Below are 24,122 nucleotides of genomic sequence, written 5' to 3'. Positions count from 1 at the left end.
CCATGTTTGTGATGCACCAGGAGGTTCTCCTTTGGCACCTGCCCTCACACTCACTCATTTCACAGCAACTCTGCCTGTCCCTGCCAGCAGCTGTGCACTTCTGATCAGGTTGGTTGGTGCCCATCACATTTCTTTAATTAGCTTCTGGCAGCTTGCTACATCCTGATGTCAGGACTGTCAAAGCTTTCTGGTGCAAACAGAATGAACTGAGCTCAACATCACTTTCATATTCCTTTAAAAAGCCTCCTTTCATCCAATATCACCTCCACATTCTGTCTTAAACATGGCAAGTATTTAAAAAGTGAAATATTTGTTTTTCAGGCCTGAGAGAAAGCCAGCCTACCTAGAGTATCGTCTTCAGAAATACAATTTTTTTATTATTCTTCATCTCTTACAACATGATTTAAGACCCTTACAGTTTTGAGTATTCTAATACTGCACTTTTACAGGAAAAATGTATCAGTTTGGAAGGATCCACATCTAAAATGTGCAAACAAAACCGACAAGACAAAAAACTTGTTCAAACACTTTTTATTAGTTAAAAAAAAAGTATTTCCACAATGCCTAGAGATCCCAAGTGCCAGTGCATATGGATGCAAGACACAGATTCGTGAGTCCAAACAAAATATACAAAGCAATTGGGAGGCCAGGAGAGAGGCTGGGAAAGACACACAGCCCAGTACACACCTGCACGTTACTTACAATAGAGGAGTCTGGTTTACATACATTGTACAACTGCTTTATGAGGCAAGTGCAAGACTACAGAGCTGAATGTGGTTAGTCTACGGACAGTGGGGTTTTCCTGTTGTGGTGTCAGCTAATACTTCCATGTATGCTCTTGGAATGGTCTGTTTTGAGCAAGAATTCTCTAACTTGATGGATTAACTTCAATTTCACCCTGTGAGAGAAGACAGATAAGAAAAGAGGTAAATATTTCCAGTGGAAAACATATATAAATAAATTTAGGAGAGAAATAAATGCTGATAGTCAGCACACAAAATTCCACAAAAAGCTAGAAAACAATGAGGACCATAGGTGATGCAGAAAATAAATGAATTATCCATTCCTTCTGAAAACCAGACACACTCCTGCTGTAACTCATATCTCTGGGGAAAATGAGGGTGTGAATTCACACATGGTGGAAGTCAGGCTAATGTGAGGCCAGGCTCCACTGGTAAGGGTGTCCTGCTTTGTGCTCCTGGGTCTTCTCTTCTTTACCCAGCACTGATGCAGCCATGCAGCCAGTGAGGTTATGGGGCCCATTTCTGGGACTGGCAGTGGGAGTGATGGCTGGAAGAGGGTGGTAAGGTAGCTGAGACTTTTGAGAGCTCTGGGGACCATGGAAACAACCTGAGCTTCAGAAAGGCTGAAACCCGTGGGGTTTGGGTGCATGCAGCACTTGTGGAAGGGGCAGACAAAGGCCTTAACAGTGAAATTGTAAAGGAAATACCACATGAGAAGTGTTTCCCCCTGCTGTCCATGTTGGAAAAAAAGTCATCCTTGTTCAAGAGCTGAAATTGGCCCAGAGACTAATAATTGACCCAGGACTTCAAAATAACATTGCAAGTAGAACAGTTCAAAAATTACATTAACTAATTAAAAAAAAAATCTATAGAAAAACCTAACTTGTTATCTGAATCTATTCTAAAGCATAGCAACAAACAAGAAAAAGGTATTTCGTGTGATGACAGAACCATAGGACAGCATTAACTTTTATATGTACATTTACACCCCAAAATCAGCCCAAATCAGGCAGCAGTTTGCAATCTGTCCATCTGTCACTCATGGAAAATTCCCAAGATAAGGAAGTGGCAAAACCAAGAACAGATGAGCTCAGGTTTTTGTCCAATAACTCAGGAAAGTGGGAACAGTGATGGGCTCCTTGCACGGCAGTTCCAGAACCACAGGAGGCAAGGGGGAGGTTCTGCCAGGGGGGATCCAGAAGCCCAGAAGGAGCCCGGGCGTGGCACAGAGAGCCCGGGGCAGCAGGGCTGTGGCACCACTCACCTCTCCAGCGCTTGCTGGGGCTCCCTCTCCCTCCACCCTGGGCTGCTCCGGCGGCTGCGGCGCTGCCAGGTCCTCCTGCCAAGTCACAAGCAAGATGTTTGTCCTTGCTGCCACATGCAGAGTCATCCCCTAATCTCAGACAGACTGTGCTAGATGGGGCTGAGCATTACAGCTCCAAGCAAAATAGCAGCTTTAATAGATGGCAGATACTGCTTGAAATCCAGTTTTGTTGTGCAGGTGGTTAGAGCAGATATCTATGAAAAAGCCAACTCAATTTCTTACAGCCTGGTTTAGGGTCTTTTTTTCATACAGCAAATCAGTTCTTTTTCTGTCATTGAGACCAGAGTTTTAACTCCTTCAGTGTGAAGAAATTTGGGAGGAACAAATAAATTTACATATAGCAAGGCTACACCTAGCCTTTCCCCACATTATCCTATCCTAAGCATTCATTGCATAGACTAAAGCTAATAAAAGGTATAGCAGTACTGTGGTGCAGGTAATGTCATGCTTCAGATAAAATATCATTATCAAAGGATAAGCTTTTCTTTTTGTTTGAGTACAAGCACCTACTTAGTATTTTGGGCTCTTCTAGCTACTTGCCTACATCTTTCAGCTACCTTCCTTGTAAGAGGTGAAATGAGGGATCCGGGCTCCAGGTGGCTCTTTAAAATACTGTTTATTATATCCAAATGATACAGCAATTCACTAGTCGCGGGTGACAAGAGCCCAGCCCACAGCCTTTTCAGCCACAGCTGTGGGTTCGTCTGAAGCCACTCTAGTTCTGGTTACAAAGCATTATATACTTTTCATTGCAGAGCATTTTAAAACATGACAACCAATCAATACCCTTACTATTATCTATAGCCTATCCTAACTACTAACATTACCATATTCATGTTACTATTTTCCAATCACAAAAAGTTAGTATGCTACAGTTTAAGCTAGAAGTTGCTTTTCAGTCCTCTTCCAGTGGAAATTTTTGAGATCTTTCTTTCTACTTGCAACATGGCTTTCTTGTTTGCCTGTAAAAATCTTGTTCTTGGTAAAACCATCTTTTGTTTGAGGTGGACTTATCCTTTGCTCTAAGTCATAAAAACCCCTTCCAACTCACTTGCTCTTTGCCTTCTTAGTTACCCAGTAAGACTGGCTCAGCAATTCTTTTCTTCTATAACAAAACTTGCTATCATTTCTATTCCTTCTTCAGATTCTACATGCAAAGATTTTTCTCTTATACATACATATCTGTGAGACCTTCCTGTCAAATCCTTATCCTTCCCAACACTTCCTATTCACAGAAGAAGAGGAAAAGTTGCATTACCAGGTAATTACGTTAAACACAATTTGGCTGCATGGGAAGAGAAGACAAAATCCTAACCATACTGATGTGCACAGGGGATGGACAGAACGCAGAAATGCACCTGGGTGGAATCAGGCAGTGAGAGTAAGGGGAAGCAGAAGAAATAGGAGAATCTCTATAATTTTAGTTGAGTTCACCAGAGAACTCAAACAAAATTACAGAGCTTCTCTGTTCCCTTTGAGCACACATGCCCAGCAGTTTTCCTGAATGACAGCATGAAGCCAGGGTCACCATGGAGGGAACCAGAGACACATATTATGGAAAGGAAAAGTCAATTTTGCATGGAAGGAAAAGTTATTAATTCCAACATTTTGGAAACACAAGGCTTGGTGCTTGGCGCTGCTGCTGATGCAATGCAAATCAATGTCCCTGCCAAACCTACTGTAAACAGAACTTTATGCTCCATGGGTTTAGTGGACTCTTCTCCTTTTCATACGTCCTTTCCTGTCAGTCACAACTGTTCTCATCAGTAGGAGAACATCCCTGCCATCCCTGCTGCTTTTTGGATTGAATTTGGGAAAAAAAGGTGATGTGAAGTAAAAAGGGAGAAGTAGATGGAGTTACATAGATACAAAGTAGAGACCATGAAAATTTAATCTGGAAATTGAACTTTAGATCCATTTGTGGCAGCAAGGGGAGCCAGGAGGTGGAAGCACTGCAACTTATTTGTCCTGCCTATGGGCTTCCTGCTCTCCACACAAGCTACATAAGATCAATCCACTGGAGACAGCTGAAGTATGAGCTGCAGCCCTGCACTGGTACCTGTCACAGCTGCAGGCATTCCTTCATCTCCCTGCTGAGACCAGCACTGATCAGTCTGTTTGTGGAGAGCACCATGTGCTGCTGGTGTCTCCAGATGAGAAGCACAGTGTGACCATCTTTTCCTAAGGAACATGCCCTTGACTTGCACTGCATTGCTGGCTGAAATGATTCTTGCTGGTACCAGCCTGAGCTGTGTTAAGCAAGCCCAGGTAACCAAATGACACCAAACTGCACATCATGGAAGCCAGTTTCTCCTGCAGAGACCTGCAGCTCTTCAGGAGAGGCCACTGCTCTGATGGAGCCACTCAGTCACAGTTTTTCTGAAATGAGTCAGCTCTCCTGCTGCTAGCAAACAGCTCGCTATTCTGATTTTATGGATGCTCATCCAGCCTCAGGATCCAGCCTGTGGCTTTAAAGCACTTTACATTTGCATTTATATTACAGTTTGCATATCTATGCCTTATAACTCAACAGCACACATTAGGCCAAAGCAGGCAAATAGCCTCAAATTGTATTTTGAAGCTTTACAAACAGATTTTTGACTATTAGGTGGAAAGGAAAGAAACCTCAAATGCAAGGCACTGACAATAGCTGCAACAGCAGGTATTTCATAGTGCTTTGCAGGTGGAGTTACCAGCTGATGTGTGAAATCATGAAGGTCAATCAAAGGCAACTGCCTGACGTGCTGAGCTGCATTGGGAAAACTGGGGAACAGCTCACAGGAAAAATAGGTGCTCATATCCTGTAGAAAGATGGAGTGCCCTGTGCTGATCCCTGTGAGCTCTAGTAGATGTGGAAAGAGTCCTGGGAGAGGGACCCCTTTTTCAGGACCATCCTTGGGACACTGTATCCAAGAGCAATGGGTGGGCTGGAGAATCCCTGTTCAGCTATTGTGTTAGATCCCTTAAATCGTGCTCTCTGCCAAGACTGCTCCAGAAGGCTAAAAATCAACCATCTATTTTTAGAAAGGGAAACTACTGAGTTTCTGGAGGGTGTTTCTAAACTCTGTTGGAGGAACCAGCACAATAGCAGGATGAAGAGGTGTCAGGCTGTGTTAGGGATGTCGCCTCACAGCCTTTTTCTCACGCGCTTCCACCCTGCCCAGAAAAGGGAGCAGGAGATGAGGAAGGGCTGCATTCTTCAGCTGGGTGTCAGCTGGTGGGGACTTCAGGGACTGCTCAGGAGACAATGTACAGAGGAGAACCATGTGGTGTAGGCGTCTTCACTCTGGACAAAGAGCCAGAAATTCCTGGGCACCAGCTCCAGTTATAACACTGACCCACAGGACAATGCTGGGCAAGAAAGAAGTGAAAATACAAATTCCTTGGGTGGCAGCAAGAATTTTGCCATTCCAGACAGTGTTCATCTCCTCATTAAAAGGGATAACATTTCTAAGCAAAAGGCATGTTGAAACCATGAAGCAATTAGTAATGCTCCTCCTGCTCTTAAAGGGTGAGCCAAATATTTCTCCTCAGAATTTACGTACTTAGAAGAAAATATTTTAAATGGAAAAAAAATTCAATATTTAGTTTGCTATGGGCTATTTTCTTCTATTTTTGGGTGGGCAGTTGAATCTTTTTTTGCTAGTGAAGAAAGAAAAGTGAAGTACTTGAACATAATAGTTAAGTGACACACAAAACCTCAGAATTCCTTCCAATAATGACACACAAGTTTTTAAATACTTTGTATGTTTAAAAATATTTTTTATGTAGAATATATACACCACAGGAGATCTATATATATGAAATACAATATTTTGCTAAGGTTATGAAACAGAGGTACATGTTCAGCTATCACTAATTAAAAACCCAACAAATTAAGATCTGCCATTTATAAAAATATTCCTGTGCAATGATAAGGGATCTTAACTAGACCGTACCATAGGCTTCTGGGTTTGGATATTTTAATAAGTTTTTTTTAAAAACTGATTTCAAAAGCCCAGAAATATTGAAAGAAATTAATTACAATTTAATTCCTCCGATTTCTTATTTTCACAGGTTCTATGAAATTCCCTTTTTCAGCTTTTTTTCAGCTTTTTCAGCTCTTCAACAATTTACTGCTGAGTTCATATACGAAGTGGAATTTATATTTTTTGTCAATATTATCTTACAGGCCAGTGGGAGTTTTCTTGCTGTCCCCAAATATTTGGACACGAACAATCTTATTATCTTCCTTCTATAACTGAGAAAGCAGTTAAAATATTGGATACATGAATACACTCATCAAATCTCAACAAATTCAGTGGCAAGCAAGATTCCTTTATATTATTATTATTTTAAGGCTGTAAAGCCAGAGAGGTTCACTGGCACCCTAATCTGCTACAAATTTAAGAGGCCTCAAAGGGACACCAATTGCATAAGGTGGAGAGGTTCAGCCTCCTTGTCCTTGGGTGCTGGAGCAAACACGATGCTGCCTGGCAGCATCCCCAAACCACTCCCTAGGGAACCCTCAGGCAGCCTGGCAGGCCCTGTGGACGAGTTGCCCTGGAGAGGTTCCAGGCTGAGTGTGCTCAGTGATGCCAACAGCTCTGACTAAGGGGTCAGCTCTTGATTAAAGGGAGTGGACCCACCAACAAGACAGACAGATGGGCATGCAGGATTCCTGTCTTACCCTACAAATCCAGGTAGACTTTTGGGGTGGCTTTGCTTTTATCCACTCACAGCCAGACTCTCTGAGAGTCCCCTGGGACTGCTTATACAAATGATAGACATTTAACACGTATCCTATGGGATTGCTGGGGTACAGCCTTGAGCCGTGAAGCACATCCATGGTCTCATAAGCTTTAAGGCTTCAGCAGTGCCACTAACTCACCTATTTTGCATGGGGAAATGTCTGCTTGGATGCACTAACGAGACTGAGAGGGAAGCACAGAAAAAGTGCCCCTCAGCAGAGTGCCTCACTCCGTGCTGCTTTTGCAGTCTGCCGTGCTCCATGACACGTGGAAGGATACCACTGGCATGCATCACTGCATCAACTAAGTACAGGGAAGCCTGAATAATAAGGGGAGCAAGTTTCAACTGTTTATTCTACTTAATTGTTGGGTAGTTTGGCTGTTGATTTCCCTGCTCCTCCAGCTCAGCAGCTCTGCCCTTGGTGGCTTCTCAGATGCCCTTTGTTGCTCTCTCCTTGTCACACTTGCCCAGCCCAATCTAACTTGAACAGGAAGGTCACTCAGTTTCTGCTTCTAATTCCTCCAGTGCGACAGACTCTTTGCATCAGAGACATTGCAGGGTGTTAGTGAAGGGCATTAAGGCCATGAACAGCAACCTTTCACATTCAAGATGTGCAGTTGTTATGAAAGAGATGAGCCATGGCGTGGGTGCGGCCCATGTGAGCCAGATCAGGTGCACAGAAATGCTCTGATCCAGTGAACGCACCCAGCAGTTGCACATAACTGACAAATGCTCATTTAATTACTGGGGTGAATTCAAAAAAGATCAGACCCAATTCAAAGTGACAGTCATGAACTGACAACTAAGTCATAAAAACTGACAGGACAAATAGATCCAAAGGGAAGATTTAGGTGGAGGGTGTAGGGAAGCATCAGCTACTGGGGAAATTGTTCCAAACCCTGAGGGACATTTTGAGAGCATGTGTATGTACATGGGCTTGTTCCCAACCACGTGGTGTCTGCATTGCAGCAAGCTCTGTGCTGTGTCATACAGACGAAGAATTAATCCTCTTCAAAGACAGGGATATTTAGTGAGTGGTTATCTCATTGGAATCTCTTAATGTCCACCCCAGGGATGGGTACAAAGCCACAGACAGAACACCCTTCTGACTGGTTTCATTCTTTTTTGTATCAGAAAAATTGTGGAGGGTTTATAATCTCTTAATTTACAGATTTTTTAGTTGATGCTTAAAAACTCCCCCAAATGAGTCAATACTTTGTTGTACACAGCAGTGACCAGGTCAGTGCCAAAGCCCTGTCAGGCACTGCCAGCACTACTCAAGGCTGTTCTCACTGGTGCTTGGCACCCCTCCATAAGTGTAGGGTTACTTCAGCCCCATTTCCTTCTGCGTGGCTCTGAGTGCTGCCCCCAAAGGCAGTAAGGAGCAGCAGGCTGCCAGGGGGCTCACATTTCAGTGCCTGCCATGATGCAACAAAGGGCTGAATTCTTTCCCGTGGCCAAAGTCACCATCTAATACACCTGCACCCCACAGCTATCCTGAGCAAAACTTTGCCCAAAAGCCTTAGGGTACCCCTCTCTTTCATAATGTGTGCCTGCCACTGATCCCAGCTGTCAAATGCACAGATTAAGTGTCAACAAGCTCTCCATAATTGATATTAATGCTGGGAGCAGTCAGCTGAGGACATGCCTTCTAGGCCCCTCGAGTGCCCAGCCCCGAGTCACCCCAGCACTGCTCAGTGCCATGCATTCACAGATCCCTGACACTTTGAACAGCCCTTCTACAGCAGGGGACAACACTGGAGATAGTTGAAACCTAAATAAGATCTTGGCAAGTGCTCTGTGTAATTAGAAAGAGGAAGGATGGTATGGAACACAAACAAGCCTCAGGACTGGATGCAACTGGATGCTCTGTCAAACTTCTGGGGCTGAAATGCTTGTGATGATTCCAGGACTGCAGGATTATAACAACGGGTATCCACTGTTTAAACATTTAAAAGCTACACATTATCACTTAGTGTATCTCCAGAGGGTCTTCCACATGCATTACAGTGCCTGGTGCTGCTATTGGCAGACTCTGGATGTATTTCCATTAGCAAATTGTGTACCATGATAGGAGCAGTTCTGGAGAAAAAACAGCGGGTGCTGAGAGCCCAGCACAGCTCCTTATACTCCTTTCAAGGCCCTCCCTCTGGAGCAGCTTTGGCTCCATGGCAATTATTCACTGGCAGTGGGGATGCACTCGATGTGCATGTGGAGCTCAATCTTCTGTGTCTACCTGGATCTAAAAGGTGAGTATGAATAAAAGATTTGCACTTCTAAGTTGAACTAAACCAGCAGAACAGATGAACCCTCTTTCACAGAAATGAAAGTTTTTCCTGAATTTTTTCTCCTGTGATTTGTCTTGTTTTTCTCCTCCTGTTTTCAGTCTGCTGCCCACCTCTGTTGTTTGGCATGACACCATGATGTTGTATCCAAAGCAGTTTCCTGGCTCCATTTAGTCTGTCCTTTAGCATGTGACACATCCTAATTTTTTATTTCTTAATCAATCTCCATTTTAAGTTTAAGCAATCAGACATCAACGGAAGACATCAGAATAACAGTTCAGATGCCCTCTGGAAAACCTGCACTGGTTTAAGTTCTGAAATTAGCTGTAAACTGCAGCTGTCAGTCTTTGAGGTGGGGTTCTCACTTAGGAGGAAAGGGGAAGAGGATTGCTGCTGCTCAGTCCTTGCTGGAGGGGACATGGCTCACTATCTGCAGCAGGGATTCCTACCATCAGCAAATTCCTCACTCTCCTGGGTCAATCACCCCATGGTCAGTCTAAAGGTAGGAAGGGGTATTCTGGTTCCATGGAATTAGGAACTGCTGTTTGCACTCCTGCAGCCTAACTGTTGTTCCCTGTGGGAACAGAGATTAAACTTATCCCAAGGGCTTAGCAGAACTCCTGTATCTGCCCTTTTCACATGCTTTCAGGAGGACATTTTGCGTCACTTGTAGCTGCTGTTCCCCTCTTTTGTTAGCCTATTCTCTCAGGATTTATATGCTGTGTAAAAGTTTTGTTTCACATCACAATGTGTTTATGTGCAGGTCAGGAAATTAATCAGCTGACTATCTGAACAATTAAAACAATTTTGGCCAGCCTGGCATCGCTTTGATTCTGGGTTTGGGTTTGTTGTGACTCATAAAGCTCATGTGGCCATCAACAGCACGGATCACACTCTCTGCAGAGGGGAAAGAGGAAAGGCTTTCCAAAGAGCTGCCAAGTATTGGCCTCTGCTGTACAAATGGGTGCTGTTTGTTACCACAGCATCTTCTCAATGATCAATACTGCCTTGTCTAAGGAACTGTTCTGCTCCTTCACACGGCCCTCAATCCCCTCACTTGAAGAAGCCCCTTTTGCCAAATTAGGCTGGAGGACAGAAGATGCCTTTTCTGAGTCTGGCTTAATCCGTGCACAATTTGAGTCACACGGCCTTCTATCAACGAGCACTTGGTTGTTGTCAAAGCAGCAGGAAGCAGAGCAGCAGGGTCAGGCTTTCTGCTGGAACCAGGCTGTGCCTGACTGGCTGCTGCCCTCTGCTGCCTCTGGAGCTGCCATGGCCAGGGAAGCCTGGGCACCCACCAGCCCGGCACAGGGGTGAGGGCAAGTGCTGGCTCCTGTGCCTTCGCACTCTGACTCAGCCCAGATGCTCACTGCAACTCACACACATTTCTACTCAAGTCCCAGTGAAAAATTATTTTCTACATTCATAAGAAAATGGAGAGCCAAACTCTTGCCAGCAGTGCCCACTGATGGGACAAGAGACAGTAGGCACCAGGTGATTAATGTATCCATCTGAACAGAAGAAAACAATTCTCTTTTTTCCTATGAGGGTGGTCAAACACTGGCACAGGTTGCCCAGGGATATTGTGGAGTCTCCTTCCATGGAGATATTCAAAACCCAGTGGGACAGTCCTCTCTCGTTGGCCCAAGGGGGTTGGACTATATGATCTCAAAGGGTCCCTTTCAAACTAAGTTATTCTGTGACTGTATTAAGCACTATATGAAAAGATTAAGTATTATACAAAAGCAGATATTGCTGAAAACCTTCCACGAAATAAGTAAAACCATCAACTGTAAATGTCTGCAGGTAGTTTAAATGTAATCCAAAGGTTCTTCTGTCCTGCTCATCACAGAATAAACAAACACACCTTTTTTGTAAAGAATAAACAAACACACCTTTTTTACAACTCCTGTAGTGGCCACGATGGTCTCTGCTCCTTCTACAGTCTTGCTTGCCACTGTGTTCACACTGGCTACTACAGCTTCTCCCACCACATTGGCCTGCTCTTTGGTCTTCTCAGCAACTGCAGTTTCAACAAAAGCAGAAAAGTCAGCAAACTAGACACTGCTAGAAGGCTGCCAAGTTCCCTGGAATGACAAAATGATTGCATTGATTTAAAAGAAGAAATTAGTTCTGATGCAGTCCTTGTTTGGACTTTTTAGATGAGATCATGTCTGAATTTAGATCGTATACGTGAGGATTTTTGTCTGGCACAAAATGCTGCTTAGAGAGCAGCACTGCAGCCTGTCAGTCTTTGTGGGCAACTGAAGAATGAAAAATCCACTGTCTGATACTAAGGGACAACAGTGTAAATAAGGTATTTTGCATTGCAGACTGTGCATGACCTCTTTCAGGTTACCTTCTGTTTGATATAATAGCCCTTGGCAGAAAAAAACAATAGCTTTGAAATTCTCCAGGGAAACGATCCATTCATCTTCTTTCAGGACGGTCCACACGGCTGCTCTGCCTTGGAGTTGGGGATACCCTAGAAGGAGCCCTTTGGGTCCCTGACTCTGCAAATGCCTGACAGGACTCTTCCTTCCAAAGACCAATTTTGGCCAGACAGGATCTGTTGCAAGTAAATCCTCTCTGCATGTTGGGCTGTGCACCTGACATTGTGAAATGTCTAAATTGCTGTGAATCATCCCAGTGTGCCAAGTAACCTTTCTGTGATTTTGTCTTACCTACTCTGCTGATTAAATATTTTCTCCCATCCGTGTCCACTGCAAATGCCAGACCCTGAACCATCACTCCTGGCAAGCAGCCTGCATTCATCAGTGGGAAGGTCAGGCAGATCAGTGGTGTCCCACAGAGACCTCCCCCTTGGCAGGGGTGATGGCCTTCCCAACAGGTCCAACAATCACCACAGATTTCCACATCCCTCTCAGGCTGTGCTCTTACCTGAGGTCACACTTTGCACTACACCCTCCTTGGTCTTGGTGCCTGTGAAAGGAAACACAATCCATCAGTGCTGCTTGAAAATTACACCCTGATTCTGGACATAGATGGCTTCCTGCTCTGAGGAAGAGCAGTGGGGAGCTGAGGTGCTGCTGGTACCTTCTGCTCAGACACAAAGCATTTGTGGAGTCAGAAAAGAGACCAGCTTCCCTCCCCATTAAAGCCAATGAGTACCTTTATGTTGAGAGTTGGAGAGCTTCAACAGCAAATCCTCTGGAGATGCCTAGATCTGAAAAATCTTAATTACGAAAAATTATCCCTGCAATATTTCCAAAATGAGCAGTTGAATAGTGGCAAATCAACTTTAAGCTAGTTGTAAAAACTACTGTAAATAAAATGACCTGGTAAGATCTTACCTACTTCACTCTTGCGTGACAAGAAGTCACATCCATGACTCTCCCCTGCCTTTCAGCAGGATACTTGGCTGCAATGGTCATTTAGTGTCTCATTCTATTCTACTAATAAAGACTGAAGAAACCTGAAACTGAATTTACAGAACCACTACCCACCTAGTACATACCTACTTACTAGATTCCCAGTTTGCTGCCTCAGCCTAGGCTGTAAGTGCCTGCTCACAGAAATACACAGAAAGCAGATGGTTTTATCTCAAATTATGAAAATACACCATATGTATGCTTACATTGTAATTTATCTCGCTGTTCTCAATGCAGAAAAGCTAACAGGATGTGAAGGCATTCAGTTTGCAACACAAATAGCCCTAAGGAATAATTAATCTCTGTGATTTTCCTCCACGCTTGAAGTGACAAGCTATATATCCCTCCTACTGATACTCCTGCAGACAAGTTAAATCATATGGTAGATGGGCAGCCCCCATGCTAACTAGATACTCTACACATTAAAAAAAATTAAGGATCTAATTTATCTCTCTTGGAAGTTAAATAAGCACAAGCCAAAATATTCCACTGGTCCCACTTTACTGTATATTGCAAATCATCTGCACCTACACAAGTTCTCTTCAGGTTTTCCATACTGATACAAAGGAATTTCTATGGCCAACTATCAAAATTATAAAAATGGACAATAACTAGGCAGATTTTTGACTCCATGATAGTGGAGCATCCATGGGTGCAGTGGGAGAAATCAGCTACAAACCACAGCTCATTCTCATTAACAGCCTGAGAAGCAAAACAGGTGCAGTGCCCTGATAACAACAGGTCCAGCCCAGCTCTGTTCTGCCTGATACATGTTATGTATTATTGAATGCAGTTCTCAATTGTTGATTTATTTTGGTGGTTGCAATGTTTGCCTGGGTTAGAACAAAACTGTTCTACCACAATGGGCCCTCAACATTTCACTCCACCCTCTCAAACTGTCTTACAAGTCAAGAGATGAAATCTTTGTACCTTTAAGTTGTTACTGCTGTAAGCTGCAGTTCCTAGTGATGCTGTGAACTGGATTTAATAATGGTGCCCATCATACACAAACATGTGCAGAAGCACAGCACTGAGCAGAGCAGGTGCAAGTCTCAAGCCACGAACGTGAGCCCCTGAATGGGCCAAACACAGAAGGTTCAATTCAGACACCATCCTGCTTTGTTTTCCCTCCCAGTACCATTCCAAGAAAAGACTGCCACGATATTGATTTGACATACAAGGTTGTCTCATATCAGACTCAGATGCTCAAGCTTAACCCTTCGCTGGTTTTTGGTCAAACAGCAGGTGAGAGGTAAGCAAAGTACATGATTTGCTGTACCAGCCTTTCATGCCTTTGCAGTTTTGCGGTAAACAAGCTTAGTGAGACTAAAAGGGAGACTAAAAGAGCTGCACTTCTGCATGTTTTTTGCCAGACTTTTAAGGTGACTCTCTGGGCGCAATTATTTTATGGGGGAGGGGAGCGGGCAGGTGCTATATTTACAGATGGAAAATAATTCCAGAAAGGAGGGATGCAGATAGAAGAAAAACACCCGAATCCATTTCATGACAGGAGCAATGTCATTGGGAAGAGTCACTGCTGCAGCCTGGGGAGAGCTCGCCCCATCCTCCCAGCCCAGCCACACCCGATGACTCAGGCTCCCTTCCATTATGCACCGCACGAAACGCGACCTTCCCGAGCACGCTCCTGCCAGCAACCCGCATCTGTTGAACCAGAAAGCAATCACCTGATGCTCAATCTCATTTCACTCATTAGTCCTTGCCTGCAGCTTCTGTACCCAGAATTAAAAGTTCATGCATCCTGCCTCTTCTGAGTGCCGTGACTCATCCGCAAGAGCTTTGGGGCCGCCAGGGTGGGACCGAGGTGGTGGAGTGCTAAGCCCTGGAGAAGGTCTAGAGTACAAAGGGATATTTTTATGTGCATTAACTCCTGCAGGAATCACTCAGTGTAAACACAGCTCGGTGTGTTGGGGCTTTCTGCAACACACACCGTTGAAAACCATTCTAGAAAACTAGAAGTGCATTCTTTGTTGAGGCTCCTGAACTATAGCATTAAACAGTACTAATGACTCAATACTCTGATGAAGCTTTGCATTAAATTCATTGATTAACTTCAGCATCACTTACACCTCAAATCAAACCAAAAAGAGAGCCCACTGAACCAGCTGCTGGATCCACACTAACCATGGGGATCTCCTGACACTTCAGCACACTCAGAGGCTGCTAGAATTGGGAGAGCAGATGGTGATTTCACCAGGTGCACAGGTGACCCATGAAAGTGAGGGGATTTCTCCCTCCTTTCCTGTACTCTCTTCTCCACCCCACCGGTTCAGCAAGGCCAGGGCAGGGCAGGAGCACCGCATTGCAGGCTCAGCACAGAGGGAGGCATCTCCTGCTCTGGCAGGGGCTGTGGGAGCTGAACCTGTACAAATCAGAGCAGGGACAAGGTGGCCACAGTGTCCCAGTGATGCTGTTCACTCCAGACAGGTGCCTCTGAGTGAGCATTATTTCTTATCCTGGGCAGCAGCAAGTGATTCACCAGATGTGGTGATTGTGCCCAGACATCTGGAATTCTCCTCAGAGAGTCAGCAACGAATTAACACAAACCTAAATAACAGTCAGGGATCCACTTTATCCATCCTAGGCCCTGGGGATTTTGTTCTCAAAAGACCCTTGAGGCTCAATACAGTATAATTCTCTCCTAGCATCCAAAAATTCAAGTCACCTAATGCTCTAGATGAAGCTGCTGGGGTAGGGCTCTGCTAGGGAAGAAGCAAGGAAGGAATAGTTCAGGTCTCTGATTTACTCTTTATGTGGCCCAGAGTGACAAAAGGCAGCATGAACAACATACTAATCATTCCAGTTTTAACCAATATACCGCATCTCTACCTTCTCTGGCTATTAAAACAAAACCCCCATTTTCTGAGCTAATGAGCATCTGGCCTTTTCTTCTCCTGCCTGTAAAAGACTGAATTTTCCCTAAAGGGAGGAGCTTCCCAACAGGAACTGAATCAGGCCAAGGCAAAGCTCTGTCCCTTGCATGACAGGGCAGAAAACAGCAGTATACCAACAAACCAAACCAATAAAAGGAGAAAGCACTTCATCCTCACCTTGATCTTTATTTGATCCTCATTCAGAGATGAAGGTTTCAAGGCTTTTAGTTTCAGACTCATAGAAAACTTTATTGAAAATACTAGACTCTCCTAAAGAGACCTCTTGGCTGTGCAACAATGAAAAGCAGGTCACAGTATGGAGCTGTACAATGTGACTGAACAGAGATGTGAGAAATCATGTGTATAAAAAATCTGAATAACCCCAACACAACTCAGACCTGGAAGCAGGTGGAGCAGTAATGATGTTGCAATGTGACACTCATGTGACATTTCTTAGACTGGTGTTTCACTTACTGTAGTTAGTTCAGCTGTTTACAGGAATGCTGCTTACCTTTTTTTCTTGTGGGTCAGCTTCAAATTGAAATGTGAACTATCACATCCATTCATTTCCAGCATATCAATAACAAAGTATTTAAAAATTCAAGATAAAACATTACCAGACCTGCTACATACAAATTTTATATTTAATTTGCAACGTACAAATATATATCTGTAGCTATTGGCAATAGAGCAGTTTTAAATATAGTAGCTAAGTACAGCTGTGGATGTTGCATGATAGCAGGAAGAGCCTGCATGTAAACTTTCCTATAAAAAGAAACACTCCCACATCCACCAAAAATAAAGAGCTGTGTGAAATGCACTAATCAGCAGTGAGATAATCAGGGAACCTACAACTCTTTAGTTTGTATTATATGGAATATCTGACCATCCAGCCATATAATTGCACGTGCTAGATAAGTGGAGAGAGTGGGTTTCGAGGGTGACCTTGGAAGCGGAGGTTTCAGCCCATTAACTGTGAAAGAGATCTCTAGGCAGGACACCAGGCACACTGTTTTCCAGATCCTATTCTTTGGGCAAAAGGAATTTGGGCGTCTCTTGTAAAGCAAGATTAATGTGTGCATGGGCAATGAAAGAGGAGAAGGATTTCAGGACAAACCCATTTGTTTGTGGGGAAACAGATGCATCCTGCAATGCCCTCTTACCAACACCTTTGGCTCCTCTCAGGGACCTCCTCAGTGAGTCCCTCCCAGTGTGGAGGTGAGGCAGAGACCAGCAGTGCTCATTTGTCTGGAGTGCCTGACTCACCCTGCAAACAATCAGTGAATAGTCAAATAAACCTTACACCTGAGCATTTGCTCCTTAACATCGTTCTGCCTTCCCTGAAGTAGAGGTTTCCATGTCTAACTTACAGTTGGGGAAACTGAGGCATGGGGAGGCTGTGGTAGCCCAGGTTCACACAGCAACTTTGCAGAGCTCAGGATCTTATCCAGACTATCCTGCTAGTCACTCCCAAGCTTCAGCCACAATATCATTTCCCCAGACTTTCTCAGAGACAATCTATGCAGCTGTTCATGCTCAAAAGTAGATCAAAACTAGTTCTCTCTTACCTACATACATTACCCCTTCTTTGGTCTTCTCTGCAGCCTCTGTCACTCCTTGCTTGGTCTTCTCTGCAGCAGCCACCACACCTTCTTTAGCAATGGAGAAACCTTTCTTAAAGACATCCATTCTTGTTGCTTGTTAGGGTATTATCTGGGATGATCCGAATGAGGGAGCAAAAGCAGCAAAAAGCCCCTCAAGGCTGGGACTGCGAGATGCAGCCCTACCCTCGGCAGATACTCTGCTTCTCTGGCAGGCTCTGCCTTTGCTCTTCCTCCTGTGCTGGATGAAGGGAGTGTGGCAAAGCTCACAGCCCTCGCTGGCTCTTATTGATGAAGTGTGCTGCAGTGTAGCCAATGCCTGTGTACAGCTGATACTGAAATATTAATGATACAGATCTGCTTAGGAACCTTTAAGAAGGGAGGGGGAGAGGAGGACGATGACAGCAGTAGGTAAGGAGCTGTCTGGAGAATTTCCAGACAGACAGAGCTTTTAAAATATGCTGCAATGCTCTCAGTGAATGATGGTCTCAGAGAAGAGGGAGAATTTAGTAGAAGAGCTGAGTTCCTGAAAGGGCATCTTCCTTGAGGCTGCAGCAGGAGCCAAACACCAGCTCTCCTGGGCCCCAGAGGGTGCAGAGCACCAAACGCTGACAGCATTTGTAGCAAACAAACAGGGTCAAGGCAGTTACCAGAACCCACCCTGCACAAAATGGTAACAAGAACATTATTTCTTTTAAATGATGAGAAAAAGGGAAGCAGCTACAGCTTTGGTGCCCAGGTGAAGTGAGCTTGAGATCCCACCTGCTATGTTTGTCAAGTGTGAAATCATTTTGTACAAATCGTGGAGTTTGCTCAGCTGTACATCCCATTACAACAGTCCATTTCTGAAAAATCAGACGCCTGTTGGGGGAAATCCTGTTTCCTATTTGTTTCTCTGAGTTGCTGTAGACAGAGCCCTGCTCTGCCGCCGCAGAGTGAGACAACATCTCACACCAAAACCATCCCTCACGTCAGAGCTGGTGCTGCAGAGCACAGCAGGGCCAGAGCAGCCAGCACACAACTGACTGGGGAAATCTTACAGAGCATCCATACTGCCTCAAGGCCTGGCTAGGAAAAAATACACGATCATTAATCACAGTTGAATATTCTAATGCATTTGCAGTTAAACTCAAGTTGGAGTGTTTTCTAAAGTAGGTCCTGAGTGGCCCAAATCAGCTATTTCCCCACCAGCAAAATGAAGTTCGGTGAAAGCAATTGTTGCTGCAGCAAGGTGATTTTTAAATTGTTTTTTTTTTTAATAGTGCCAGATGTGAAACTATGGAAGCCACACTGCATCAGCCTTTGAGCCCAAAGAATGACCTACTTTGTCTGTTTTTCCTCACCAGGCAAACAGAATATAAAATTCAGAGGCTGAGCTGCACTTTGGAAAGACAGCACACCACAGTGTCATGAAGTGCAGTGGTCTGCAAGCTACTGCTGCCACGAGTTATCAGCCTGGAAGTGTCAGATGGGGAACGACCACACAGAAAAAAGTCTGAACAAAAAATGTCATATCTGTACGTACATCAGACATGTACACAGACATAGTTCTTACTGTAGAACTAAGAATAATGCTTCAGTTTTTGGAAGTGGCTTTTTTACCCCACACTGAAATTATTGACAAGCTGTTGATCTGGGAAATAAAACATCCAGTTCTTAAACCTTTTCTCACAAATAAGTCTCCTTACTTATAAACGAAGAACAAATTTCCATCTGAACATAAAGGAGCCAAATCTCTGTCAGACTAATGAATTTATCAATTGTTAATTTTAAAAAGTGCAGGAATCAGAGGAAGACCAGCACAGCATACCAATTGTTATAGGAGCTCACATAGTTCCAGAATTTTGCAGTAAGAAGTGGAAAAGGTTTTTCTTATCATCTGTCAAAATTCCCCCTAGATGGTTGTGGCTATGGCTGGTGCTCCTTCCTGCTCCCAAGGTGCTCTCAGTTAAAGATATCTGCACCTTACTGAGCCATACAATAGTGTCTAACCTCGCTGCTCCTGGAGCCAGTCACAAAACTGCCATTGATTCTACTAGGCACAGGCAGGAATCTTGTTTTAACTACGTTTGTTAAAAAAATGAATTTACCATTTTTGGGATCTGCTCCATGGCCTATTTACTTTTTTTACCAGGCTTTTAAAGACCAGTAGAGTACATCTATTCCCAGGGTTATGAGTTTTACTGATATTTTCAGAACACCAAGGCTGATAAGGCTGAGTGAGAAGTATATCTTGATTTCGTTCAGCCATTGTTCTGTCACTGTGATTTGTACAATTCAATTTTACGTATTTTGCATTGCTATAAAAGGTAACAAATACATGAAATACCAAGCCATCCTGGGATGTGAAACATGAATCACCACCAGATTGAATTAGCTGATACTCAAGTGGGATACTCCTTTCCTGCCTTCTGTCCCGATGACCTTGAGAAAAGGCTCACAAGACACATTTCAATGCTGTTGGATCCCTCCCAAGCAGCAGGCAGCTTTGCACAGGCATTGTTTTACCTTGAAACCTTTTTAGGAAAGCTCTGGACTCAAGACAACATCGTAGGTGATCTATACAGGGCAAGCATCCATAATGGCTCCTCAGTGTTTGCCACCTCCAGGTGACTGCAGGATCCTGCTACTCAAAGCAGAGGATTCAGTCCCACTTTGTTGCCAATCCTGCCTCAGACAAAACTAACAACAAGAGCTAACACAAGCTACCTTGGCTTTAAGATTTTTCTAGGGACTTAACTTTCTGCCTGGTAAGGTTTCCCCCTTCGTATCAGGTAAGATAATCAGCAGCTAAAGAGAAAGGCAATTCAGAGACCCCAGGTTCCTATCTCACCTGGCAGCAACCTCTATTTCTCTGTTTTCTGCCTTGTAACACTAGGAGAAGCCAGTTGAGCTACATCACTGTAAACAAATCTGCATTTGGCTGATCTGCATAATACCAAAAGAAAGCCTTGTCTTGACTTGTGCAATGACAAACCATCCACTTGCTGTTCATTTAAATTGTGAATTCTGTCTGCTCAGACCTGGCCTGTTGCTGGATAACAGCACAGTTTCTTGAAACTTCCCCTGAAAGGAGCAGTTCCCCACCTCTCATGTGCCTCCACCTGGAAGCAGATCTGTGCAACGTCTGCCAGCAGTTCTGGAATATGGACATGAGAATTCTAACTCAAGTCTACCTATTCCCAAAGCACTGATGCAAGGCAAAGAAAAGAATGCAAAGCAGAAATCAACAGTCCCTGTCCTCTACTGTCTTTTTCTTTGTGCCTTCATGAGATTAAACAGGATTTTACTTAATTAGGGTCTCTTCCTTCTTGAATTTTCCCAGTTGCAAACTATTCCGCCCACAAAGCCTTAACCTTGTCCTTTAACAATGAATTTATGCTGGAGACTAACAGCTGACAAAGTAATTTTGCTGGATGAAAGGAGTGTGATTTGGTCATATTCTATTGAAGTATTTAAATTGTATATAATATTGTTTGAAAGACAGGTAAGGAAAGGAAAGACAGACTGCTTTTGTGGCTGGTAAATATCCTTTGTCCAGAAGGTTTTTCTATGAAAAATAATATTAACAGTAACAGGATTGAACCTTTCTAAATATAAACAGAAATCCTTCCTCTCTCTCTCTCTCCATTTATGAAAACTTCAAAATGCAGAAAGGAGAACTGTCACAGATCTGTCATTTCCATGCCCTAACGAAAACAAGCAGTTGTCTGACATCCTTTTGAAAACAGTTTATGACTTGAATCCCTCCATGCATGTTTGCATAGGTAATGAGCTAATTTCCTTAGCCAGGGAATAAATAACCCAGAGATGAACCATTTTTCAGGAACACACAGAGGGATGAGCCACATGCAGTGCACAGAGTGCTGCCAGTACAGCGACCTTCCGTGACTGATCTCTGCTGTCGAATACCACTGATAGCTTTTGAGCAAACCATTAAAAATACAGGCAACAGGAATTCATCTTCTCCCTCTGATGGACAGACCAGCAAAAGGAATTGCTCTCTAGCCCTGCAGTCCCCTCCTGACACTCTTGTCCCTGTGCTCTCTTCCCCCAGAGCAGCTGCACACACATGAGCGCGCATTGCCAGCAGGCAAGGGATGAGACAGCATTTTCCAGATCTAAATCCCAGTGCCTAATGAGAAGTTATCCCCTTGCTGTGCAGCTATCAACAAAACTCTCTTCCCAGACATAAAATCCTTTCAGTTATTCAGTCTGCTTCAGAGATTTGGAACTCGGATATATGAATCTAAAGCAACACCTGCTTTCTATATTTTCTTGGCTTTTAAAACATTTTTTCAAGGTTTTTTTTTTTTCCCTTTTAAATACACGGATTTGGAATTTAAGTCTATAATTAAGAGCATTACAGAGAAGGCAGTGAATCTGTAAAGACAGAAAGGAAACAAACAAATTAATCAGAATCTATTAAGTGAAAACTGAATTTCTAAGGGCTGTTTCTCCAGAGACATGCTGACTGGAACAGCTCGAGGTTTGCTTCCCAAGTACAGCCAAGCCATTTATCAGGCAAGCCACTGATCAAATGCATTGTTTGGCACTGTTTACTCTGAGGTTGCCCACCCCCTGTCCAGCTGTAGCTGCAGGGCTCTGACCCTAAACAAAAGGAAAGGGGCCAAGATGAGATTCTGCACCTTAAGCAGATTACCCAGGAGATGGTGCTGGCATTTGATGGCTTGCTTGTGGAATTGCAAACAGGACACTGAATTCTTGGGGTGGGCAACATCAGAGGGGGTTAAGAGCTGTGTTTAATGGAAGTGGTTAGAATTACCAGACAAGGCAAGAGCAATCCTGACACTCATTGGCAAGATCCCAGGGCATAAGTGATCGATCCGGTGTAACTGGCAATATCAACTCTTTAAAGATTAGCTTGAAGTCTGAAGAATAGTTTGAACACTTCGAGGAAGTACTGCCCAGAAATTCTTGGAGGAAAAGTATTTTCATGAATAAGAGCACAGAGGGAAAAAGAAGTCACTGGTAATTAGAGTGGAGGGACAATATCTTTTGTCTAGCTGTTCTTAAAACCACTAAAAGCTTGTGAGAACTACCAGGGCATCTCCAAACATCCCCACACCATTATGAGCATAACATCACTTACTGAATGGGCTTCAAGTATATTTTTGAGCAGAGGTACACAGCACTGTAAGGCACACCAACACTAAACCAGGCAACTGAAGAGTGACTACATATCTATGATGTTAGTTGGTGCACAGATGTCTTTTTCATCTACAAAGTACCTCCTAGAAGACACTGACCTCTGAAAGCAATGAGCAGGTTGTTACAGAAAATACGTGTATGTTTTCCCTGGTTCCATGCTGAAGCAACAGCTCACAAAAAAAAAAAAAAAAAAAAAAAAGAGAGAGAGACAAAGTTGTGGTGTATCTCATTCCTGAGTAGGTACACGCCTCATATCTCTTCCTCTACAGATATTAAAGAAAACTTACAGCTCATTCTGCCAGTAAATCTGATGTTTTGAACCAACAGTATAACCTGAACTGAGATACCACAAATTATAACAGCTGTTACACAAAAATCTCAACTGCTGTTCAGTGAGGAAGTTCCTTTGAATAATGAATACCTTTCATGTGCTCATGGCAGCATCCTATGCTGTACCACAAGGAAAGGGGCATCATCCCTTGCCTTCCTCCATATTTAGCATCTTTTGTAATCACTACCAAAAAACCATCGTGCTAAATTATTAACCTGCAAATCTGTGCCTGCTGTACCCACAGGGCAGCACCATTACAAAGGTACAGAGAACAGGTTCTTGCACCTGGAGGAGCAGCAGATGTTCTGAGCCAGGAGGATCCTGCCAGACCACCTGGGAGGGATCACACCCATAAAGAATGACTTCAATACCTGCAGCACAAAGTCACTTCTCTGCAAGCCAGGATCTCACTGCAGGTCAGGTTATAAGCCTGTTGCTTGTTTTGTCTCATGTTTGCTTCAGTTCCTTCCTGATCATGGTCTTAATACATAAACAAATATAATGCTTAGGTCACATCCAGTTACTTCTGAGAAAAGCACATTTCTATGTGAAACATGGCACATGAAATATTCACACGTTGACATGTGTTACAGCAGGATGCACACAATTTTGAAATAAAAGCAGCAGGAAGGAACACAGGGAAGTTGCTAAATTTTTTCAGTCTTCAGTCCAGACCTTGTGATTTCATCTCCCTGGAGAAGTGACTGCTACAGCAAGAACAGGCTTTTCCTCAGGATTAGCAAAACCTCTCCCTGCCTGGCCCCATATGCTGCTGTCACTGCTCTTGGGCAGCAGTGTCTGCCACAGGTCAGGAGGGGCACTTCTGTGTTTCTCTTTGTTCTTCCATTAAGCATAAAATAGAGGCATCAGGAGAGGGGTGCAAATCCAGCCAGTAATAAGGAGATGTAGAGCCTTTAATAACATGGCCTTCCAAAATCCTGGAGAGACTTCAACCTCTATTTTCAGCTGGTATTGGAATGAATCCATAAAAGCTTTACATTTAGTGCTCTGCAGGACATACTGAACTTTGGGCTGCTCATCTCATCATTCACACTGCAAGATGATCTCGCAGTCCTGCATTCCCACTTGTTTTGTCAGTGGAACATCATTCTCCTTCACTTTATTCTTTAAAATGCCAGAGCACATCATCCTGCAAGACAGTGAAAGAAGAAACACAGTTAATGAAAGCAACAAAACTAAAAGCAGCACCAGCAGCAAAGCAAAACCAGTAAGAAAACTACATGCAACCTCCACAGCCTTTAAAAAAAATTATTATTAGAATGTGGTGACAGAGGTAGCTCTTGATAGCTACCTAGCAGCTCTTGGCTAGTGGTTTTTCTTCTAAAGCTGATTAAAAATAATAGTAATAAAAAAAATTAGGCCTGACACCCAGAGATGACAACTCAAATAGAAATTCTTAAAAAGGCTCAATTATCCTGACTTCTCTGAAGGTCAGCTTCATGAAAATCTTCCATTTTGATGGGAACAGACTATGATTCACAGAGCTACTTTGCAAAGGCCGCACAAGAATGGATGTTTGTAGGCTCTTTTTACTGTACATTTGCTCTGAGTCCCTCAATGCCTGCAATTTGTTCTACATACCACAAACACTCTGCTGCTAAAACCAAGGTATTTCAGCCTTTAAACTGTAG

General features: G+C 43.6%; 1 protein-coding gene across 1 annotated transcript; it reads right to left on the bottom strand.

Moving 5' to 3' along the window:
• Positions 1 to 516: 516 nt before the first annotated feature.
• On the bottom strand, positions 517 to 17,546 carry SNCG (synuclein gamma). The gene is made up of 5 exons (XM_014877948.2): positions 16,935 to 17,546; positions 11,985 to 12,026; positions 10,979 to 11,106; positions 2,008 to 2,082; positions 517 to 898 (listed from the first exon to the last, which is right to left on the bottom strand). Exons 1-5 carry the CDS (start codon positions 17,053 to 17,055, stop codon positions 869 to 871), a joined length of 396 nt encoding a protein of 131 aa, XP_014733434.1. The 5' UTR covers positions 17,056 to 17,546; the 3' UTR covers positions 517 to 868.
• Between the last annotated feature and the right edge of the window lie 6,576 nt (positions 17,547 to 24,122).

Source organism: Sturnus vulgaris, chromosome 8, assembly GCF_052056855.1.
Source record: "Sturnus vulgaris isolate bStuVul1 chromosome 8, bStuVul1.hap1, whole genome shotgun sequence".
NCBI lineage: Eukaryota > Metazoa > Chordata > Aves > Passeriformes > Sturnidae > Sturnus > Sturnus vulgaris.
This window is presented reverse-complemented; position numbering and strand designations above follow the sequence as displayed.